At 35.0% G+C, this 21,538-nt stretch overlaps 1 protein-coding gene across 1 annotated transcript in view; it reads left to right on the plus strand.

Annotated features, from left to right (window-relative positions):
* RXFP1 (relaxin family peptide receptor 1) overlaps window positions 1-17,482 on the plus strand; it is a 98,319-nt gene extending 80,837 nt beyond the window's left edge. The window contains exons 10-18 of the mRNA XM_032413076.1: window positions 928-999; window positions 3,332-3,403; window positions 4,459-4,530; window positions 7,780-7,851; window positions 8,733-8,804; window positions 10,595-10,824; window positions 12,916-13,326; window positions 14,062-14,280; window positions 16,181-17,482. Coding sequence (XP_032268967.1) covers window positions 928-999; window positions 3,332-3,403; window positions 4,459-4,530; window positions 7,780-7,851; window positions 8,733-8,804; window positions 10,595-10,824; window positions 12,916-13,326; window positions 14,062-14,280; window positions 16,181-16,461 — 1,501 coding nt within the window. The 3' untranslated portion in view covers window positions 16,462-17,482. The remainder of the gene's footprint in view (window positions 1-927; window positions 1,000-3,331; window positions 3,404-4,458; window positions 4,531-7,779; window positions 7,852-8,732; window positions 8,805-10,594; window positions 10,825-12,915; window positions 13,327-14,061; window positions 14,281-16,180) is intronic.
* The last annotated feature ends 4,056 nt before the right edge of the window (window positions 17,483-21,538 follow it).

Genomic DNA, 21,538 nt, shown 5'->3' on the forward strand with positions numbered 1-21,538 from the left:
TGGGGTAGACAGAACAGATTTAAGGACCTACTCCTGAAAGTATATCCCTAACCTTGGCTAACTCTCTGTTCTACAAACTTCCACCATAAACCTAACGATAAGACAAAACAGGGACAATAAAAGAATGCCTTCATGATCACCATAAAGAAGAGACACTAAAATATACGTTTTTTGACACGTTTTACTTCTCAGACCAGACTCCTGCTGGTGACAGCATCACACGGCAAGGGAGTGTAAGTAGGGTCTCTATGCTTCTCCCTGAACTGGAAGTTGGAAAACCAAGGACAGTGTAGCCTGTGTGGCAATATAATAAAGCAAACGATGGTGTTCTCAGTGGTAAAAGGTTATTGAGAATTTTTCCTAGGGTGTGTTTAGGCAAGGGACGTAGAGGTGAAACACTGTTTTGACGGCAGGAGCTTCTGCAGCAATATGAGAATCTTCTGCAGACTTCTGCAGCACATAGGTTCACACCACTTAGAGAAATGCCATCGGTAAGTCTAGACACATGTTTTGTGGTGGTGGTTGTCGTTTTTTAAGGAGATAGGATTTTATTGAATATACCACAAGGGAGCGGTGTAGACAGATGTTTAACACATATCACTATTAAATATCTGGTAAGGAAGTGGGTATTTATCATAACAAATTTTTTAATTTGACTTCTCATTCTCTTCACATTTCTCAGGATAACATATGTACCCATATGAACATATGATACAGGTGTGACTCAAAACATTTTTACTAGGAACACAGAAAAAGAAGCATTACATATATGTATTATTTCAGCTCTTATGTAAGTGGCTACATGTGGGAATCTATATGAAATAAACAGCATGTGAAAAAAAGATATTTTATGAGAAAGCAAATAATTCTTGACCAATTTATTTCTATGATTAATTTAGCTTTATCATTTTTGTTTTTATGTTTCAGGGACTTTGAAGGCAACCATATCCATAATTTAAGAAATTTGACTTTTATTTCCTGCAGTAATTTAACTGTTTTGTAAGTAGTGTTTTATCCTTTTGAAGTGATGTTAAATATCTTTACAAACAAAATTAATCATTTATGTGAACATAAGTTAGCATAAACATGCACAGTAATTATGGCGAATGTTCACTTATGACTTGAAGTTTTCTGAAACTGAAGTGCATTGGCAAAATTATTGAAGTTCACACCAAGCTTCATCAAGATTCACAACATGCATGGATCATCACAACAGTACTCTATTTATGAGACCTGTTTTTCTCACACTTAAATAATGCCCATTTTAATGGAAAGAAATTTTCATTGACCACCTAAAATCTCTCCTTGGATCTCAGTTTGAGAAACACTAAGTTAGTCTTAATCTGTAAGAATGTTTGCCCTTTGCAAATTATTACTGTAAAGATTGCGGAAAAAATTTAATTACAACCAAAATTTTTTAAAATACTGCAGAATGTCTATACCCCTGAAGATATAATTGTGGACACCAGGATAAACTTCAGAATGTTATTGAGTATAATTTCTCCTTACGTCTTTCTGGCCTATTTTAAACTCACACTGATTTTTCCATGAAAGCGAAGGATGCTGGAGCTTCTTTCAATATAAAAACACGACGGCCTCATTTATGGGTTATTCTTTCAGAACAGTGCCTTCCAAATTGTGAGCTGAAAGTCACAAGTGGGTGATGAAAGCAATATGGTGTCTTCTGACTTGCATTTTTAATGAAACAAAGTTTAATTGAATTGAATAGAAATATCAGAGTGCAGTTCAGGTAATTAAATGTACTGTTTCTTGAGTCTCGGGTTCTGTGGGTGTATGTTATGTCCCAATGTTTTTAAGAGCAGTTACCAGGGGAAAACTTTGAAAACCACTGTACTAGAATCCTTCTGGAAACATCCCAGAATCCATCTTGAAATCCATACTAGAAACATAATACTAGGACCTCTGTGTACAGGCAATGCAATAGCTATCACTGATACAACAAAAATTTTCCTCCAATATGCATCCCCCATTCCAATGAGTTCAAGCCACTAAGATGTTTGAACTCTTGCACAGTGAGCTCAGCAGTCTTCAGGTGCGGGATGCTTTATATCAGTCATGCAAAACAGTTCCTACTAACTGCCCAAAAGAAACCAAATTGCGCCTGAAGGACATAGACCAAAACTTGCAACTTCTTTGCTGTTCTACTTTTATTTGTTCTTAAAGAAGCCTCTGTGTGAGGAAATCATTTTTGAGTTTCCTCTTGGCAGGGGCCTGTGCTTTTCTGCTCTAGGGATACTGGCAGGAGGTGGTAATGGTTTGGAGAGCAGAGAGAAAATAAATACTTCAAGATGGAACAAGGCCAACCTCTGAGAATATCACACATTTAAAGAATTGGAAACATTTTAAGACATTTTAAAAAAAGATCTTATTTATTTACTTGTCGGAGAGAGAGAGAGCACAAGCAGGGGGAACTGCAGGTAGAGGGAGAAGATGGCTCCCCGCTGGGCAAACAACTCCATATAGGGCTCGATCCCAGGATGCTGGGATCGTGACCTGAGCCGAAGACAGACGCTTAACGGACTGAGCAACCCAGGCCACGGGATTTTAAAACTTTTCCATGAGTTACCCCTTTATGCTGGCTCATAATACATGAGATCAGTGCAGAAATGTACTGGTCAAGAAGTACATACAGTCTGTGGGGCAACTGGGTGGCTCAGTCCGTTAAGCATCTGTCTTCGGCTCAGGTCATGATCTCGGTCCTGGGATTGAGCCTGGAGTGGGGGCTCCCCGCTCAGCTGGGAGCCAGCTTGTGCGCTCTCGCGCTCTCTGTCAAATAAATAAACGAATCTTTAAAAAAAAAAAAAAAAAAAGAATTACATATAGTCTGGTTCAACATCCCAAACTAGAGATCTTCTGAATTGGTCCAGTTTAGATTAGACATCCTTAGGCAACTGCACCCCAAGTCGCATCAGCTACCAGATGCATATGAGTGCTACTGTGCGCGTGCGCGCGGGGTATTCTGTTAGAGACGTGCTAGGCGGACTGAAGAAGAGGCGACTCTAATACAGCTCCCGGTGCATGAGGTTCAGTCTGTATTCTCAAGGGTTCACATTTTCACTATTTCCCTTGCAGAGTTCTTCCCTACCTCACTTAAAAATTTGAATAATATTTTATTTTTATCATCATTAAAAGACTTGAGAAATTTAAAACTAAAATTAGACTGGGTAAGTAACCATACCACAAAATACATGATGTGAAAATGCACTATATATAATTATCTTTTTTTTTTTCAGGTTGTTAATCTTCCCTCCAAAAACTCATTTATCTCTTATCTCAAGGAGCCACAACATATTTTTCTTTTTACTTTCAGGGTAATGAGGAAAAACGAAATTAATCACCTAAATGAAAATACTTTTGCACCTCTCCAGAAGCTAGATGAATTGTAAGTTTGATAAGACTTTTGTTTCTACGGTTTTAGTTCAAACTTGTTACACATATATGCTTTTATACATTTGAGAAATATTTATCTCTTTTCCTAGCATTATTTGTATGTACTTTGAGCCATAAATGAACTCTATATAGCTTACAAAAATACACATTAATATATATATATAATAACTACTTGAGGAAAATGAGATAAAGGAAACACAGCTACAAAGAAATAATAAAGTCAGGGTAAATTTAATAAATAAAATACATCCTACATCACTCTGTCCCACTGCTAGAGAGGAACAGCATATTTGTTTTTAAGTTTCTTAAAGAGTTAGGATTCAGAGACTATAAGATAAAAAGACATACTTTGCTAATTCTGGAAATAAAAGATAATCTTGGATCCACAAAGAAATTAGACATCCTTGGATAACATGCCAACCTATAATAATGGAAGACAGACATAAGTTAAATCAATTGTCTACACTGTCCTTTTTTTAAGATCAGTGACCCAGTTCCAAAGGGCATTAAAACAACGTTCTGATAAACCAAAGCTTTGTGGCCCGAGCACATAGTAGCTGATTATCAGAATAAAATATATGTTGGGCAATGGATGAAGTACATGTCCTTCAGACAATTTTTTCATGTTTTACTATTAATTTTCTCAATTGGATTTTGCTAAAGTTTGGACTAGCCACTACAGTCGACCCTTGAACAACTTGGGTTTGAACTGTGCAAAAATTAAGGCTCCAAATCATAGTCCTACTCTAATGTAAAAGGAAGAAGGGAATGAAGGGAAGGGGAAAGAGGCACAACACATACATTAATTAAATTAGAAAATAGAAAAATACCAGCAAGCATTTGTCTCTGAAGAAGTGATGAAATGGGATAAATTATTTTTATATTTTCCCATTACACTCGCTTTTCTAAAACTTTTAGACTTCTGGTAATTAGTGTAACTCACTAACAGCACTGTTAAAAAGTTGTATAATCATTTCCTAACAAATTACAGAACAATGAATAAAGTCTTAAGAAACTGATATGACATGGTTGCAATTATTTCCCTAGGGATTTAGGAAGTAATAAGATTGAAAATCTTCCACCGCAAGTATTTAAGGATCTGAAGGAGCTCTCACAATTGTAAGACTGATACTAATTTTGTCGTTTCACTTCTTTATTTGTTTTAATGTCTTTTATCTTTTAAATTGTAATAACATACGTAACACAAAATTTAGCATTTTAACCATTTTAAACATACAGTTCAGTGATATTAAGTACATTCATGTTGTACAACCATCTCCACCATCCACCTCCAGAACTTTTTCATCCTCCCAAACTGAAACTCCATACCTATTAAACAATATCTCCTCATCACCTCCCCTGACCAGCATCTCTGTTCTGTTTTTATTAATTTGACTATTCTGGGTACCCCATATAGATGGAATCATTCAATAGTTGACCTTTTGTGACTGGTTATTTCACTTAGCATAATGTCTTCAAGGTGCATACGTTTTATAGCATGTGTCAGAATTTCTGGATATTATTCTGAATAATAGCATTAATTCATAATATTATTCTGAATAGTAATTCACTATATATATAATGTGACATATATATATATGTGTGTTATATATATATGTGATATATATATATCACATTGTGTTTATCCATTCATCCATTAATGGACACTTGGGTTCCTTCCACCTTTTAGCTATTGTGAGTAATGCTATGAACATGGGTGTACAAATATCTGTTTGAGACCTTTCTTTCAATCCTTTTCAGTATATAGCCCCAGAAGTAAAATTGCTGGATCATACGGTAATTCCATGTTAACTTTTTGAGGAAACAGCACACTGATTTCCAAGCAGCTACACCGTTTCACATTCCTACTAGCAGTGCACGGGTGTTCCAATTTCTCTACATCTTCAACAACACTTGTTCTTTTCTATTTTGGGGGGTTATATTCATCCTAATGGATGTGAAAGTCATTGTGGTTTTGATTTGCATTTCCCTAATGGTTAATGATGTTGAACATCTTTTCATGGGCTTATTGGCCATATATCTTCTTTGGAGAAGTGTCTATTCAAGTCTTTTGCCCATCTTTTTAATTGGGTTGATTTCTGTTGTTGAATTGTAGGAATTCTTTATATGTTTTAGATATTAAATCCTTTTCAGATATATGATTTGCAAGTATTTTCTTCTATTCGGTAAATTGCCCTTACACTGTTGATAGTCTCCTTTGACATACAAAAGTTTTTAATTTACATGTAGTCAAATTTTTCTATTTTGTTGTCATTGCCTATGCTTTTGGTGTTGTATACAAGAAATCATTGCTTAATCCAGTGCCCTGAAGCTTTTCCCCTATGTTTTTTTTCTAAGAGTTTTATAGTTGTAGCTTTTATATTTAGGTCTTTGATCCATTTTGTGTTAATTTTATACATGATGTAAGGTAAGTTCTAAGTTCATTCTTTTGTATGTGGATAGTAATCTGGTTTTCCCAGCTCCATTTGTTGAAAAGACTGTCCTTTCCCCCACTGAACAGTCTTGACACCATATATATAAGGGTTTATTCCTGTGCTCTCTATCCTATTCCATTGGCCTATACACTTGTCTTTGTAACAGTACTACCTGGTACTGATTACTGTAGCTTTGTAATAAGTTTTGAAATTAGGAAGTGTTAAGCCTCCAGCCTTGTTCTTTTTCAAAATTGTTTTAGCTATTCAAGCTCCCATGAGATTCCATGCAAATTTCAGAATGGATTTTTCTCTCTATGCCAAAAGTATTAGGACTGCGACAGAGATTGCACTGAATCAATGGGTCACTTTGGGGAGTATTGACATCTTTTTTTTTTTTAACATGTATTTATTTATTTTAGAGAGAGAGCACGGGAGTGGAGGGGAGGGCAGAGGGAGAGAGAGAATCTTAAGCAGACTCTGCACTCAGTGTGGAGCCAGACCTGGGGCTCAATCGCAGGAGCCCAAGATCACAGCCCTGAGATCAAGACCTGAGCCAAAACCAAGAGTTGGATGCATAACTGACTGCACCACCCAGGCGCCCCAGGGAGTTTGACATCTTGACAACATTAAGTCTGCTAATCCATAAACATACAGTGTCTTTTCAAATTTCTTTTGGCAACATTTTATTTTCAAACACAAGTCTTTCACTTCCTTGGTTAAGTTTATTCCTAAATATTTGATTCTGTTGGTGCTATTGTAAATCGAATTACCTTTTGCATTTCCGTTTTGGATTGTTCATTGTTAGTGTATAAAAACACATTCAATTTTTGTGTAGTAGTTTTGTATTTGGCAACTTTGCTGCATTTAGTTATAAGTTCTAACAATTCTGTGTGTATGTGAAATCTTTAGGGTTTTCTACATACAGTATCATGTCATATGTGAACAGAGATAATTTTACTTCTCCCTTTCAAATTTGAATGCCTTTTTTTTTTTTCCTTGCCTAATTACTCTGGCCAGACTTCCAATACTATGTTGAATAGAAGCAAAAGTGGTCATCCTGGTCTAGTTACTGATTTTGGAGGAAAAGCTTTCAGCCTTTCACCATTGAGGATGATGTTAGCTGTGGGCTTTTCATATATGGCCGGTATTGTGTTCAGATAGTTTCCTTCTAGTCCTAGACTGTTGAGTCCACTTTGTTTCTTTATACAACTCAATTTTCATTGTCATTCTTCCACTCTTTCTACAATCACCGCCTCCCAGAAGCTTCCCCACCTAACTAACGATCTAAACTCGAATAAATTTCTCTAAGAGAATTTGCCCTGAGAAGCTCCCTTTAATCAATGATTTTTGTCTCAAGGTTTTTTTTTTTTTTTTTACAAAGATTCTGAAATTCTTTTCTATCGAAATTGAGCGGCACTGTAACTCTGGTCTCTATCTCTTTGTTCCCAGCTATAGCCTTTTACTTCTCATTTCATGCCTCACAAATCATTAGCACAAATGTCACTCTTTGGCGTAAGATTTATTGTAAAAAGTATTCAGGGTGATTCCATCAGTTCAAATTTTGACAAAATGAGATTGTTTTTCATTTAACTAAATGAGATCTTAAGCAAAAGGTGAGGTATGTGTGGTTTCTTGCAGAGCACCCTACTGTGTCTATGGTGAGAGCCATTTCTTGACAAGTCCACTTTCATTCTTATGTTGTCTTAGCTCCCACTCACTAATAAAATCATAGTGTTAATTAAGAGCCAGGCACAATTCTAGGTGTTTTATCTCCACTCATTCATTTAAATATTTGATGAACTCTGTAAGGCAAGTGTTGTTACTACACTTTTTTTGTTAATGTTTAAAAGTAATCCAGTCAACAGATAACACTTTCTCTTTACTTAAGCAGTTTCTAGAAATGACCTATTGCTGCCTTTTTTTTTAAAAACAGGAATCTTTCCTATAACCCAATCCAGAAAATTCAAGCAGATCAATTTGATGATCTTGTCAAACTCAAGTCTCTGTAAGTATATACCTATGGGGATAGTTTTATGATGAAATTGTTATTTATATACTAATAGCTAATAAATTTTATAAAATAAAATTTATACAATCTTTCAAATCAGAAGCTTTATTCCCAGGATATGAGTTAAACACCACGAAACCATATGAGTGCTCACTAGACTATGAACAAACAGATAGTTTTATCTTACAAGTTTATAAACTAAAAATCAGATAATGATTTTATATTTTTCTGTAATCACCATGAGCTTAGATTGTTTGCTTTGATCTTCTGAAGGCAACTCTGCATATTCATTTCTCCATTAGCACTGGTATCTAGGATTTTATTATAGCCATCGTTATCCCAAAGATGCAATATTCTAGATTATATAAATCAGTACTTACACCACACACACACACACACACACACACACACACACACACACACACACAAATCTGTTATGGTCTAAGAATTGCCTTTAAAAGATAAACTTCAGTTCATTTAATTTAAATGTTCTCTCAGTAAAATGGCATCTTATTAGAAAAAAATATATTATTTAAAAATTATTAGAAAAATGTCAAACCTCTCTGCTATTGTAATATTATCTAAAAGATAATGTGTGTTCATTTATTCCACAAACCCTTATTGAGTAGTTACTATGCACAAAGCATGTGTTATGATCTGTAAGGATCAAAAAAATTCAAATAGAGGAGATATTTGTGTAAAAATGTCAGAATCAAAAAGGAGTTGGGGAAGTAAGTGCATAGGGCAGGCTGAGCATTAACGTTTGGTTCACAATCAGTGTTAACTGACAGCATTTTATTTAACTGTCCTTCACAAAAACTCGTTTTATTACACCCTTGTGATATATGTTATTTTGATAATTAATTTGATATTTTTAGCAGCCTGGAAGGAATTGAAATTTCAAATATCCAACACAGGATGTTTAGACCTCTAATGAATCTCTCTCACATGTAAGCAGATGTTTTTCTTGTTTTTCACCTTGATTTCAATCTTATGTTTCCACGTGCACTGTGCTAATACATCCATACCCAATGCATCCAATCTATCAAATTTTCCGCCGACTCATTTGCCTAAACAATATTATTCTTGAAGTGTTGCTATTGGGTGGGATGATTTTTAGTGTTCCATGGTTTGGTAGAATCAAAGGTGATTTTTTAAATGTCAGAGAACATGAGTGTGAAGAGAACACACTCAGTCTTATAAGCTCTCCTTAGCACTGATACCATTCATACATAGTGATATTTGTCTGATGAGCTAGTAATTCGCACACATGGTCTACGTGTTACCAGGTGAAGAAATAGGAACTTATATAAGCAACACAAAATAATTGTAAATAAATAATTGCTGTAAATGAGGAAAGTATGGAGAAATCCTCAGTAAAAATTGCTGCCAATGTCAGGACATGATTGGAGCAAGTGTGTATGGATAAAATGGCAAGCTTTGAAAAATCTTTTATTCAAACAGTGTGTATTATGGTACCATTGATTCCATGCTTTGGAAACATTTTTCTTTAATTGAATGCAGTCTTACAGCAGAGGTTAGAATGATCTCCGTGCCAGGGTAATTAAGTGTCGACAATTTAGAAAGTGTCATGTCAGCCAACATCACTCTATAATTTTGCTTATATTTTAAGTCTAACGCAGGACATTCTTTTGTTTTCCATAACTCTTCAGAGAGATGCTTATAAAAGTTTCTTTAATTGCACACAACACATACCACTCGGACTAATGTAAGCCAAACATAGTTTATCGGGAGAAAATGGTATAGCTCATAAAACCCAAGAAACAACTCAAGGAACAGACTTGAATTGGGCAGAAACCATATCAGATCTAAGGAATTCAGGCAGCAAGAGTTAAAAACAGGACAATATACTGTAATTGTCAAGCTTTTATCTTATATTACTCCAGCTCTCTATACTATAAAGATCGTTTATAATTTTTGCCAGAGTACATAGCGTTGGAGGCAAATAGATCTAATTTGATCTCCAATTTCTACATTTATTAGAAAATTTCATAGCAAATAATTTGCCTCCACTGAAGATTCATCTCCTCCTATGGTGATGCTAATACCTTGCTCATGGAGTTGATTTGAGAATTGATTCCTGATACCTAGAAGATGCTCAATAAATGGTGTTGGTGTTGCTGGTAACACAGTAGCCATTACTGGTTATCTGGGTAGTGTCTTCATCAACACGAGAGGTCTCTCTATTGATGAAAAAATTAACTCAACAAATATTTATTGAACACCTTATTACGTACCACAATCTGGTCGAGAGATAAGCATGTGAACAGGCAGGTACAGCTCACATAATAACTTCTATAATAGAAAAGCCTCAGAAGCCAGAGGAGAAAACATTTGGCTTCCTCTTCCCCAGAGGGCTGAAAAGATTAGATGAAGCAACAATAGGAGCTATGTAAACACTAAAAATCCAATAAAAGTTCCCTTAGATGGATTAATTCTCTTGATCCCATGCTAATGGTTTATTTATGTTTTCAGGCATGTCGCACACTTGTATATTCATGATGCCTATTTGCTGCTCTGACCCACATATTCTTTTGCAGTGAAATCAAGTTCACAAGAATTAAAATATAAACCTTTAGTATCCTTAATGTTTTCCATGACTGTGAGCCTCATATTAAGACATTTTCTTTCTACTGAGAAAATGTAGAAAAGAAATATGAATGTATAGTGACACTGAATTAAATTTAAAATCTTATTTAACTTTCTCTTTGTGCATCAGATATTTTAAGAAATTCCAGTACTGTGGGTATGCACCCCATGTTCGCAGCTGTAAACCAAACACTGATGGGATCTCATCTCTAGAAAACCTCTTGGCAAACATTATTCAGAGAGTGTTTGTCTGGGTTGTATCTGCAGTTACATGTTTTGGAAACATCTTTGTCATTTGTATGAGACCTTGTATCAGGTCTGAGAACAAGCTACATGCCATGTCAATCATTTCTCTCTGCTGTGAGTATTTCCTGATTGAAGAAGAATTATAGTTTTGAAATACATAAAAACACTGGTATTAAAAATAAGTAAACAGACTGGTAGAATTACAAGATTTTACATTTTTCTCCTTTTTGCTTATATGTTGTTTTCACATTCACTGTAATGAAAATAAAATGACTTTGGTGAGAAGGAAAGTAAGTATTTGAAACAGGGAAAATTCAGTTACCTTACACAGATTAATGAAGGTCTTGTTTATTAGTTTTGTCTCATAAAGAATATCTCGTTCATTAGTTTTCTTCTCTGAAGGCATGTTTTGTTAAAGCATATAAACTCTTCTACTATGAATAAAATGGCAACTTTTCACGGTCATATTTTTACACTCAGAATTGTATTTACTTTTTTGTTTGCATGTCTGGATCATAGATATTGACTTAACTGATAGCTGTTTTTCTGGTTTCTGTGCTACTAAAATCTCTTCCATTCGTAATTTGAAATATTTGAATAAGAAAATGTTTTTACATAGTATTAAATTTTTTTTAAGTTTTTGAAATGTGACTGCAGAGTACTGCGTTAAATGAGGACTACAAAGAAAAATAAGCAAGAAATAAGCAAGTGGTCAGGCTGTTCATTGTGTCAAGTGGCCTACAATGTATTCATACTTTCTCCAGCGAGTATCAATCTACATGATGTTTTGCTTTATGTGTGCTGTCCATGTCTTCCCCCCAGGCTCATTCAAAGTCTAATGTTTGTTTCATTCATTGCAAGCTACCTAAGAAATAGAAGTCAGAAATTAGTTACTACTTTGTATTGTTAATTACAAAATTTTGAGTATGCTCAATTTCTCTGGTGAAGGCTAGAATATAACTTCAGTGTTTAAGGATTAGGGACAGCTTTATGATTTATACAGTGATGTGATTTCAGAAACCTTGTGTAGATTGCCTATGTAGTCAAAAAATCTCACCTACTCTCTGATATGAAATGTTTGCTTAAAAAGCAAAATCACCAAATAGTGCATCACATTAACAACTGATTTTGGGCATGGGGGAGCCTAAAAAGAGACAGAGAGAGATGTAAAAATGGGAAGAGAGAATCAGAGAGAACAGGTTTGCTTAGACCAGCTCTGGGTAAATAACTTAAGCCCTTCAAAATTATACTGACTATAGACCACTTTTTTTTTTTTAAGATTTTATTTATTTATTTATATGAGAGAGAGAGCAAGAGAGCACAAGCAGGGGGAGTGGTAGAGGAGAGGGAGAAGCAGGCTCCCCGGTGAACAGGGAGCCCCATGTGGGGCTCTATCTCACGACCTAGGGATCATGACCTCAGCTGAAGGCAGACGCTTAACTGACTGAGACACCCAGGTGCCCCTATAGAGCTCTTCTTAATTATGCATATCATCTAAATTATAGACCCCAAAATTCATAGTCATTAGTCTATCACAACAACTTCTGAATTATTTTTTCTAGGATTTTGGATGATATCCTTAGCTTGTTAAGCTAGGAGCATATTTCAGCAGAAGAAGTGATCCAAATAATAACATCCCTATATTGGTCCCTAATTGAATGCTCAACATAATTGCATTTTTTTAAAGATTTTATTTACTTATTTGAGAGAGTGTGAGCACAAGCAGGAGGAGTGGCAGGCAGAGGGAGAAGCAGACTCCCCACTGAGCAGGGAGCCTGACTCTGGGCTCAATCCCAGGACCTCGGGATCATGACCTGAGCTGAAGGCAGACACCTAACCGACTAAGCTACCCAGGCGCCCCTCAACATAATTGCATTTTATCCATTTACTCAACAACACCTCTAGGTGATGAGACCAGAATGGAAAACAAAACAGACAAAATCCCTGCTCACACAGACTTGAAAATTTTTAAAAACAGAGGAAATAATTACATAATTAGCTATAGAGGGTGCTATAAGAGTGGTTTTTGAAGAGAGTTGCTGAAGAGGTCCTTACCCATAAATGAACTGTTAGAATCAAAGTACCTCCTCCTAAGATGGAAGTAAATTAGGCATTTTTTGCTAATACTAAAAATATTACCAGTTATTGTTAATTCCATTATACCTATTTATTTCTCTAAATTTGCAACATCTACTGATCCTATAGGTGCTGACTGCCTAATGGGAATATATCTGTTTCTGATCGGAGCCTTTGACCTAAAGTTTCGTGGAGAATACAACAAGCATGCGCAGCTGTGGATGGAGAGTATTCACTGTCAGCTTGTGGGATCTTTGGCCATTCTGTCCACTGAAGTATCAGTGTTACTGCTAACATTTCTGACACTGGAAAAATATATCTGCATTGTCTATCCTTTTAGGTGTTTAAGACCTAGAAAACGCAGAACAATTATGGTTCTGATTCTCATTTGGATTACTGGGTTTATAGTGGCTCTCATTCCATTGACCAATAAGGAATTTTTCAAAAACTACTATGGCACCAATGGAGTGTGTTTCCCTCTTCATTCAGAAGATACCAGAAGTACTGGAGCCCAGATTTATTCAGTGACAATTTTGCTTGGTGAGAAACCCTGGATTATAAGTCCTTTTATTTAATGACTAGAATAAATCATAATGTCAGTTTCATTATTTCTTCTAATGTTTATAAATTTTTATTTCAGATCTTCTAACCAGTTTTTCTCACTGACATTGGGACGAATTCTGTCAGAATATCCCTAAAGGGATTTTTTGCCCTGAATTACCACTTTATCATATAAATTCCAACATGCTCCTTAATAAAAGACAAAACAGTAAATACTTGTATTTTGGGCAGTCACCCTAATAATACTAAATAAAACATATTTTAACCCTTTGCACTTATAATATGAACAAATTCAAAATAGCCACACAAGTCTTTGCCTTGAAAATAGACATACAAGTGTTTTTCTCTTGTAAAAAATATTCTCGGGGGGGAGGGTAAAGAAAAAAAAAAAATATATATATATATATATTCTCAAAGTATAACTTAAACTAATTGAATGATTTAAAAAAACTATAAAGATTAATTTAAAAGACCCAGGATATTCACTGAATCACTATAATCTCATTTTAATATGCCATTTTTAAATTAAAATTCCCTTAATCCTCATTAGTTCAACATTACTTCAAATTTTTAAAAAATTCATTATTTTTGTGTACCTTAGTAATTCTTATGAAGAACAAAAAAACATATTCATGTTCAAACAGCTAAGAGTATGTGTGTTTGTTTTGAAAGGATGCTAATACACATCAATAATAATCTTTACGTTCTAAACAGGTGTTAACTTGGCGGCATTTATCATCATAGTTTTTTCCTATGGAAGCATGTTTTACAGCATTCGTCAAAGTGCCATAACAGCAACTGAAATACGGAATCAAGTTAAAAAAGAGATGATCCTTGCCAAACGGTTTTTCTTTATTGTATTTACTGATGCATTATGCTGGATACCCATTTTTGTACTGAAATTTCTTTCATTGCTTCAGGTAGAAATACCAGGTACAACTTTTTTTTTTCTTTCTGTAAAAAATTAATAAGTCTGTCTCTGCAGTGTTCCTCTAAGAAAGAAAATTAAGATCCTTAACACCAACTCATTTTAAGAATTGTAAGTCAGAGTTACATGTATTTCAGGCTCTGTTCATCAGTCAAAAGTTTACTGGGAGGAAACAGCTCAGTTATTTCCGTAAATGCCTAAAACACAATTATTATTGGAACAAAGTAACAACTCAAATAAATAACACTCTGTGTTTTGTAATTCTGATAATGTCATGCTTAAGATGACCGAACAGGTGAAAATGACTATCAAATATTTACTTCATTTTTTTTCTTTTTTTTACTTCATTTTTTTTGAGAACATAAGACATTTTTCTTCCCAGATTACATAGCAATTTAGAGAACATTACCCCAGAGTGTGAGGGATGATTGAAGAATGCATTCTTGGTATTTAAAAATAATGTACATCACACTCATTAGGATAGCTACTATCAAAAACACAGAAAATAACACAAACTGGTGAGGATTTGGAGAGATTGTAGCTCTTGTGCATCACTGGTAGGAATGTAAAATAGCACAGCTGCTATAGAAAACAGCATGGTGGTTCCTCAAAAAATTAAACATAGAAATACCATATGACCCAACAATTCCAATTCTGGGAATTAAAGGAATTAAAAGCAAGAACTCAAACAGACATTGGTACACCCAGGTTCATAGCAGCATTATTCACGATAGCCAAAAGCTGGAAATAACCCAAGTGTCCATCGATGGATGCATGGATAAACAAAGTGTGTTATACACACAAAATGGTTTATTACTCAGCTTTATAAAGGCAGGAAATTCTGAAACATGGTACGACATGGATGGACCTTGAAGACATCATGCTAAGGGAAATAAGCCAGTCACAAAAGGAAAATATTGTGTGATTCCACTGTAGGAGGTAACCAGAGTAGTCGAATTCATAGAGACAGAAAGTTTGTGAATGTGTTGTCAGGGGTTGGGAGGAGAGGGAGTGAAAAGTTATTGTTTAATAGGTATGGAGTTTTCAGTGGGGAAGATGAAAAAGTTCTGGAGATGGATGGTGGTGATGGTTGCACAACACTATGAATGTACTTATTGCCACTGAATGGCACGCTTAAAAATGATTAAAGTGGTAAATTTTATGTTATGTATATTTTATCACAATAAAAAATGTGCAAAATGCTGTTAATTATAAGTATAGTGCAGTATATATTCACATTTTTAAAAGTTATAAACATACAATTTTAATTTTGTTTTATCCTATGGTTGGTGGTAATAGTATCTTACATTTTATAAACAACAAAGAGGGAAAATAGCATCAATTAAATTATAATAACAAATCTGAACTTTTGGTAGTTACCTATGTACTACAGTGATTTTTAAGATAAGTTTAGCCAACAATGTTTTTACCGAAATATCTAGTCAAAGGTCTAAAAATGCATACTTATTTTTAAAACCAAAGAAATAGCAGAAATGTATCTATATATTTTGAGAAACACTATATGTACTATCCAGCAATTAAAATACTGGAAAAGGTATGATTTGAATGCTAAACGATACTGCTTTTCCTAAAATGGAATCATATCACAATAATATGCAATCACTTGGTGGAAAATGTTTCTACCTAATGGAATACTTTTATGGATGTATTCAAGAAAAGCTACTTAGCAAAGAACCCTGTTTTTTTGCAGCACCAGCACTCCCCTCAAACACTGGCACCCTGGAAAGACACCCTGGAAACACATTAGACTTGGTATTTAATTATGTGACATCAAAGGGAAAAAATTAAAACTCAAAAGGGGGTTGGGGGAGAAACAAGGGAAAGGGGTTTCTATACCTTGTAAACATCTCTGAACACTAAAACTACTGCATTTTTCTCTTCTAGGTACCATAACCTCTTGGGTAGTGATCTTTATTCTGCCTATCAACAGTGCTTTGAACCCAATTCTGTATACTCTGACCACAAGACCATTCAAAGAAATGATCCATCAGTTTTGGTATAACTACAGACAAAGAAGATCTATTGACAGAAAAGGAAGTCAGAAAACATATGCTCCGTCATTCATCTGGGTAGAAATGTGGCCACTGCAAGAGATACCACCTGAGTTAATAAAGCCAGCTCTTTTCACAGACCCCTGTGAATTGTCACTAATTTCTCACAACTAGACTCAATTCCTATTCATAACTGACTCTGAAACCCATTGCTATGCAGAGAATATTGTGGGATGCTTCATGATGGATTTATTAGTATAAAATGAATGCTGCAAAATTAATAATTTATAATGGCTAAGATAAAGCTATTACAAGGACATGAGGTTATTTTTGAAAAATCAAAGTGACGGGGGCCCGTATAAAGGGAAATAAATTATATCGACAATGTGTATATATCAGTACATATTTTGCATAAGAAATTAAGAGAAATCTACTTCAGAAAGATTTATTCATTCTTTTACCATGCATTTATTGAGTACCCATTATGCACGTAGCACTGCAGTAAATTTCTGGAAGTGCACAGCATAGAACCTTTTCAATTTGCAATGTCAAATTATGTGTAGCTACAACAGAATATACGAAGGCCATTTGCAGTTCTTAGTTTAAGGTAGAGCTTTGTCTTTCATGCATATCAGCAAACACAATAATCATGGACACTTGTAAATAAAGGTTTGAGGTTTTGGAATACTCAAAATAATGAAAAATGAGGAATGAGAAAATGTCTGATTGTTGGCAAAATAGATATTTTGTTTTAAGAATTCATCTTACCTCTCTTGAAGTCCCTGTATGCTTGAGAGGTAATACACAATATTACTCTGAAAAAAGATGTTCTGCTATAAACTCAAAATAGCACTTCTCTATGCATCCTCACATTTACAGTCAATTGATTTTAAACAAAGATACCAAGACAATCAAAGGAAGAAAGAACTGTCTTTTCAATAAATGATGCTGGGCCAACTGGATATTCACATGCAAAGGATTGAGGTTGGACCCCTACCTTATACTATATACAAAAAATTAACTCAAAATTAAACAACCTAAATATAAGACATAAAACTCTTAGAAGAAAACATTTGGGTAAATCTTCAAGACCTTGGATTTAGCAACAGATCCTTAGATGTGACAACAAAATTGTAAGTAAAAAAAGGAAAAAATTGATAAATTGGACTTTACCTAAATTAAAAAATTTGTGCACCAGAGAATGTTATCAAAAAAGTAAAAAGACGGGGCACCTGGCTGGCTCAGTAGGTGGAACGTGTGACTCTTGATCTTGGGGTGGTAAGTCCGAGCCCCACAATGGGTATAGAGATTAGTTAAAAATAAAATCTTTAAAAAAAAAAAGAGTAAAAAGACAATCTGCAGAATGGAAGGAAATATTTGCAAATCCTATATCTGAGAAGGAGTTAATACCCAGAATATATAAAGAACTCCTACAACTCAAGATAAACAACCCAATTTAAAAGTGGGCAAAGGACTTAAAAAGACATTTCCACAAAAAAAATACACAAATGGCCAATAAGCACTTGAAAAGTTGGTCAACATCAGTAATCATTAGAAAAATGAAAACTAAAACCACAATGAGATAGATTACACGTACTAGAAAGGCTGTAATTAAAACAACAAAAGGAAAAAGAAGAAAATAAGTATTGACAAGGATGTGGAGATTGAAACCCTTCTGCATTGCTCGTTGGAATGTAAATGATGCAGCTGCAATAGAGAACAGTTTGGTGGTTCCTCAAAAGCTTATCATTGAATTACCATGTGATCCAGCAATTTCACCCCTGCGTATAAACCCAAAAGAATACAAAACAGGACTCAAACAGGTACTTGTATGCAAATGCTCATTGTGTTAGTTATTTACATAACCAAAAGATGGAAACAACACAAGTGCCCATCAACTAATAAACGGATAAACAAAGTGTGGTATATACATACAATGGAATATTATTCAACCATTTATAAGAAAGAATGAAGTTCTGACACATCATCTACAACATGAGTATGAAATAAGCCAGACACAAAAGGACAAATACTGTATGATTCCACTTACATGAAATATCTAGAAGAAGCAAATTCATAGAGACAGACAGTAAATTAGAGATTACTGGGGGTGACTGGGTTGGGAGGATGCTGCCTAAAAAGTACAGAGTATTTTCTTGGGCAAAAAATAGATTCTCAAATTGATTGTGGTGATGGATAAACAACTGTGTGAATATGCTAAAAGCCATTGAATTGTACATGTTAGGTGGATGAATTTGAATTAGATCTCAATAAAGCTGGTAAGAGGGAAAAGAAAGAAAGAAGAGCCAGAATGAACTGACTCAAGAAGTTAAGGAAGGAAAAGTCTGCATGTACATGTTTTACTTCAAAGAGGAAGTATTTGTCATCAAGAGATGGATTTACCTGCCTTTTGCATGGCCGGCCAGTTCATAAGAGATTAACTTTTTAGCTAGTTATTCTTCTGGTCTCTGAGCTATTGGAATTTTTTGCTTTCATAATTTGAAATCTTTAAATAGGAATAAAATGTTTTCAGGTACTTTTAAATACACCAAAAATGTTTAAAACATGAAAATACTGGAATCAAAAATATATTTATTGAATATATAATTGTATAGATTTCTTTTGAAAGTAAATTGCCTACAATTTAATTCTATTAAAAATATGGATTGCTTTGGGGCGCCTGGGTGGCTCAGTTGGTTAGGCGACTGCCTTCGGCTCAGGTCATGATCCTGGAGTCCCTGGATCGAGTCCTGCATCGGGCTCCCTGCTCGGCAGGGAGTCTGCTTCTCCCTCTGACCCTCCCCCTTCTCATGTACTTGCTCTCTCTCATTCTCTCTCTCTCAAATAAATAAATAAAATCTTTAAAAAAAATAAAATAAAATAAAATAAAAATAAAAAAAATATGGATTGCTTTGAGTCCTTTCCGTTCTTACTTGGAATAATACCAATAAATTTTCTACCTGAGGAATATGGTTATGCTTTCAACAAAAAATCAGAATAGAAAGCTATAGTTCTTCTTATAATATTCAATTCTCAAGGCACCTGGGTGGTTCAGTCAGTTGGGCATCTGAATCTTGATTTCAGCTCAGGTTGTGATCTCAGGGTTATGAGATCGAGCCCCACCTCAGGCTCTGCGCTCAGCTTGGAGTTGCTTGGGACTTTCTCTCCCTCTCCTCCTCACTCCCCCACATGGTCTCTATCTCGCGCTCTCTAAAATAAATAAATAAATCTTTAAAAAAATATAGTCAATTCTCTGGCAAAAATGGACAGGGAAAGAAACAACAAATGTTGGAGAGGTTGTGGAGAAAGGGGAACCCTCTTACACTGTTGGTGGGAATGCAAGTTGGTACAGCCACTTTGGAAAACAGCGTGGAGGTGCCTCAAAAATTTAAAAATAGAGCTACCCTATGACCCAGCAATTGCACTACTGGGTATTTACCCCAAAGACACAGATGTAGTGAAAAGAAGGGCCATATGCACCCCAATGTTCATAGCAGCAATGTCCACAATAGCCAAACTGTAGAAAGAGCCGAGATGCCCTTCAACAGATGAATGGATAAGGAAGATGTGGTCCATATATACAATGGAATATTACCCAGCCATCAGAAAAGATGAATACCCAACTTTTACATCAACATGGATGGGACTGGAGAAGATCATGCTAAGTGAAATAAGTCAAGCAGAGAAAGTCAATTATCATATGGTTTCACTTATTTGTGGAACATAAGGAATAACATGGAGGATATTAAGAGAAGGAAGGGAAAAATGGGCGGGGGTAATTGGAGGGAGAGATGAACCATGAGAGACTATGGACCTGAGAAACAAACAGGGTTTTAGAGGGGAGGGGGGAGGGGGGATTGGTTAGCCTGGTGATGGGTATTAAGGAGGGCACGTACTGCATGGAGCACTGGGTGTTATATGAAAACAATGGATCGTGGATCACTACATCAAAAACTAATGGTGTATTGTATGGTGACTGACATAACACAATAAAATTAAAAATATATATATATAGTCAATTCTCTACTCAGACTATATAATTTTTTAAAGCCTACAAAAATGAAAACATATTTAAATTCTCTTATAAGATTATTTTGGGATTACTTATTATTCTTAAGAATCTTATTACTAGTAATAGAATAGAAAAATATTTTTTTTTAAAGATTTTATTTATTTGAGAGAGATAGAGTGCGAGCATGCACGCTTGCTAGCAAATGGGGGTGAGGGGTATGGCACAGCAGGGAGAGGGATAGGGACAAGTAGACTCCAGGCTGAGTGTGAAGCCCTACCTGGGGCTCAACCCTGAGATTGCGACCTGAGCAGAAACCAAGAGTCAGATGCTCAACAGACTGAGACACCCAGGCACCCCGAAAAATATTTTTCTAGAAAAGAATTTCTGAAAAATAAAAAAGCAGGGACACCTGAGTGGCTCAGTCAGTTAAGTGTCCGACTCTTGATTTCAGCTCAGGTCATGATCTCAGGGTCATGATGTCAGGGTCCTGAGATCCAGCCCCAGATGGAGCCCACATGGGACTCCCTGCTGAGAATGGAATCAGCTTAAGATTCTCTCTCTCACTCTTCCCCTCTCTCTAGCCCCACATGCTCTCTCTAAAAAAAAAAAAAAAAATTTAAAAAGAAAAAAGCAATAATCATGAAGACTAGACAATATGTAATCCTACAAAAATTATGATTGTAACCTATGTTTAAGAGTCTTAGAATGCAGTGAATTTACAAAATATACATCTGAAACTATTTTTTAGCATTTAAAATATTTTCAAATAATTTTCTAGAAGCAATTTGGTTTGTCTATTCAGTCTACTCATTTCTTCCATCCTTCCACCTCCCCAAACAGAATAACTTCCATTTAATTTAATTTGATAAGTAATTACTAGCATACCATGTAACTAGTTCCTACTATCAGTGGAAGGTGCAATAGAAGCACTAAATTAATGCAGATACAAGTCATAGTTTTCTTACAAAAAAAACTGTGTTCCAAAACTCATGGACCATGCTCTAGGTCAGAGTGATCCTCTAAGTTAAACCAAAGTGTTTTAAAATTTAAAAATAAATATCAGAAAGACCACAACTTTTTTCTTTCTTTTTTTTTCTTTCTTTCTTTTTCTTTCTTTCTTTCTTTTTCTTTCTTTCTTTCTTTTCTTTCTTTTTTTCTCTCTTCTTTCTCTCTTTTTTTTCTTTTCTCTTTCTTCTTTCTTTCTTTCTTTCTTTCTTTCTTTCTTTCTTTCTTTCTTTC

This window comes from Phoca vitulina, unplaced genomic scaffold (assembly GCF_004348235.1).
Source record: "Phoca vitulina isolate PV1807 unplaced genomic scaffold, GSC_HSeal_1.0 scaffold14, whole genome shotgun sequence".
NCBI lineage: Eukaryota > Metazoa > Chordata > Mammalia > Carnivora > Phocidae > Phoca > Phoca vitulina.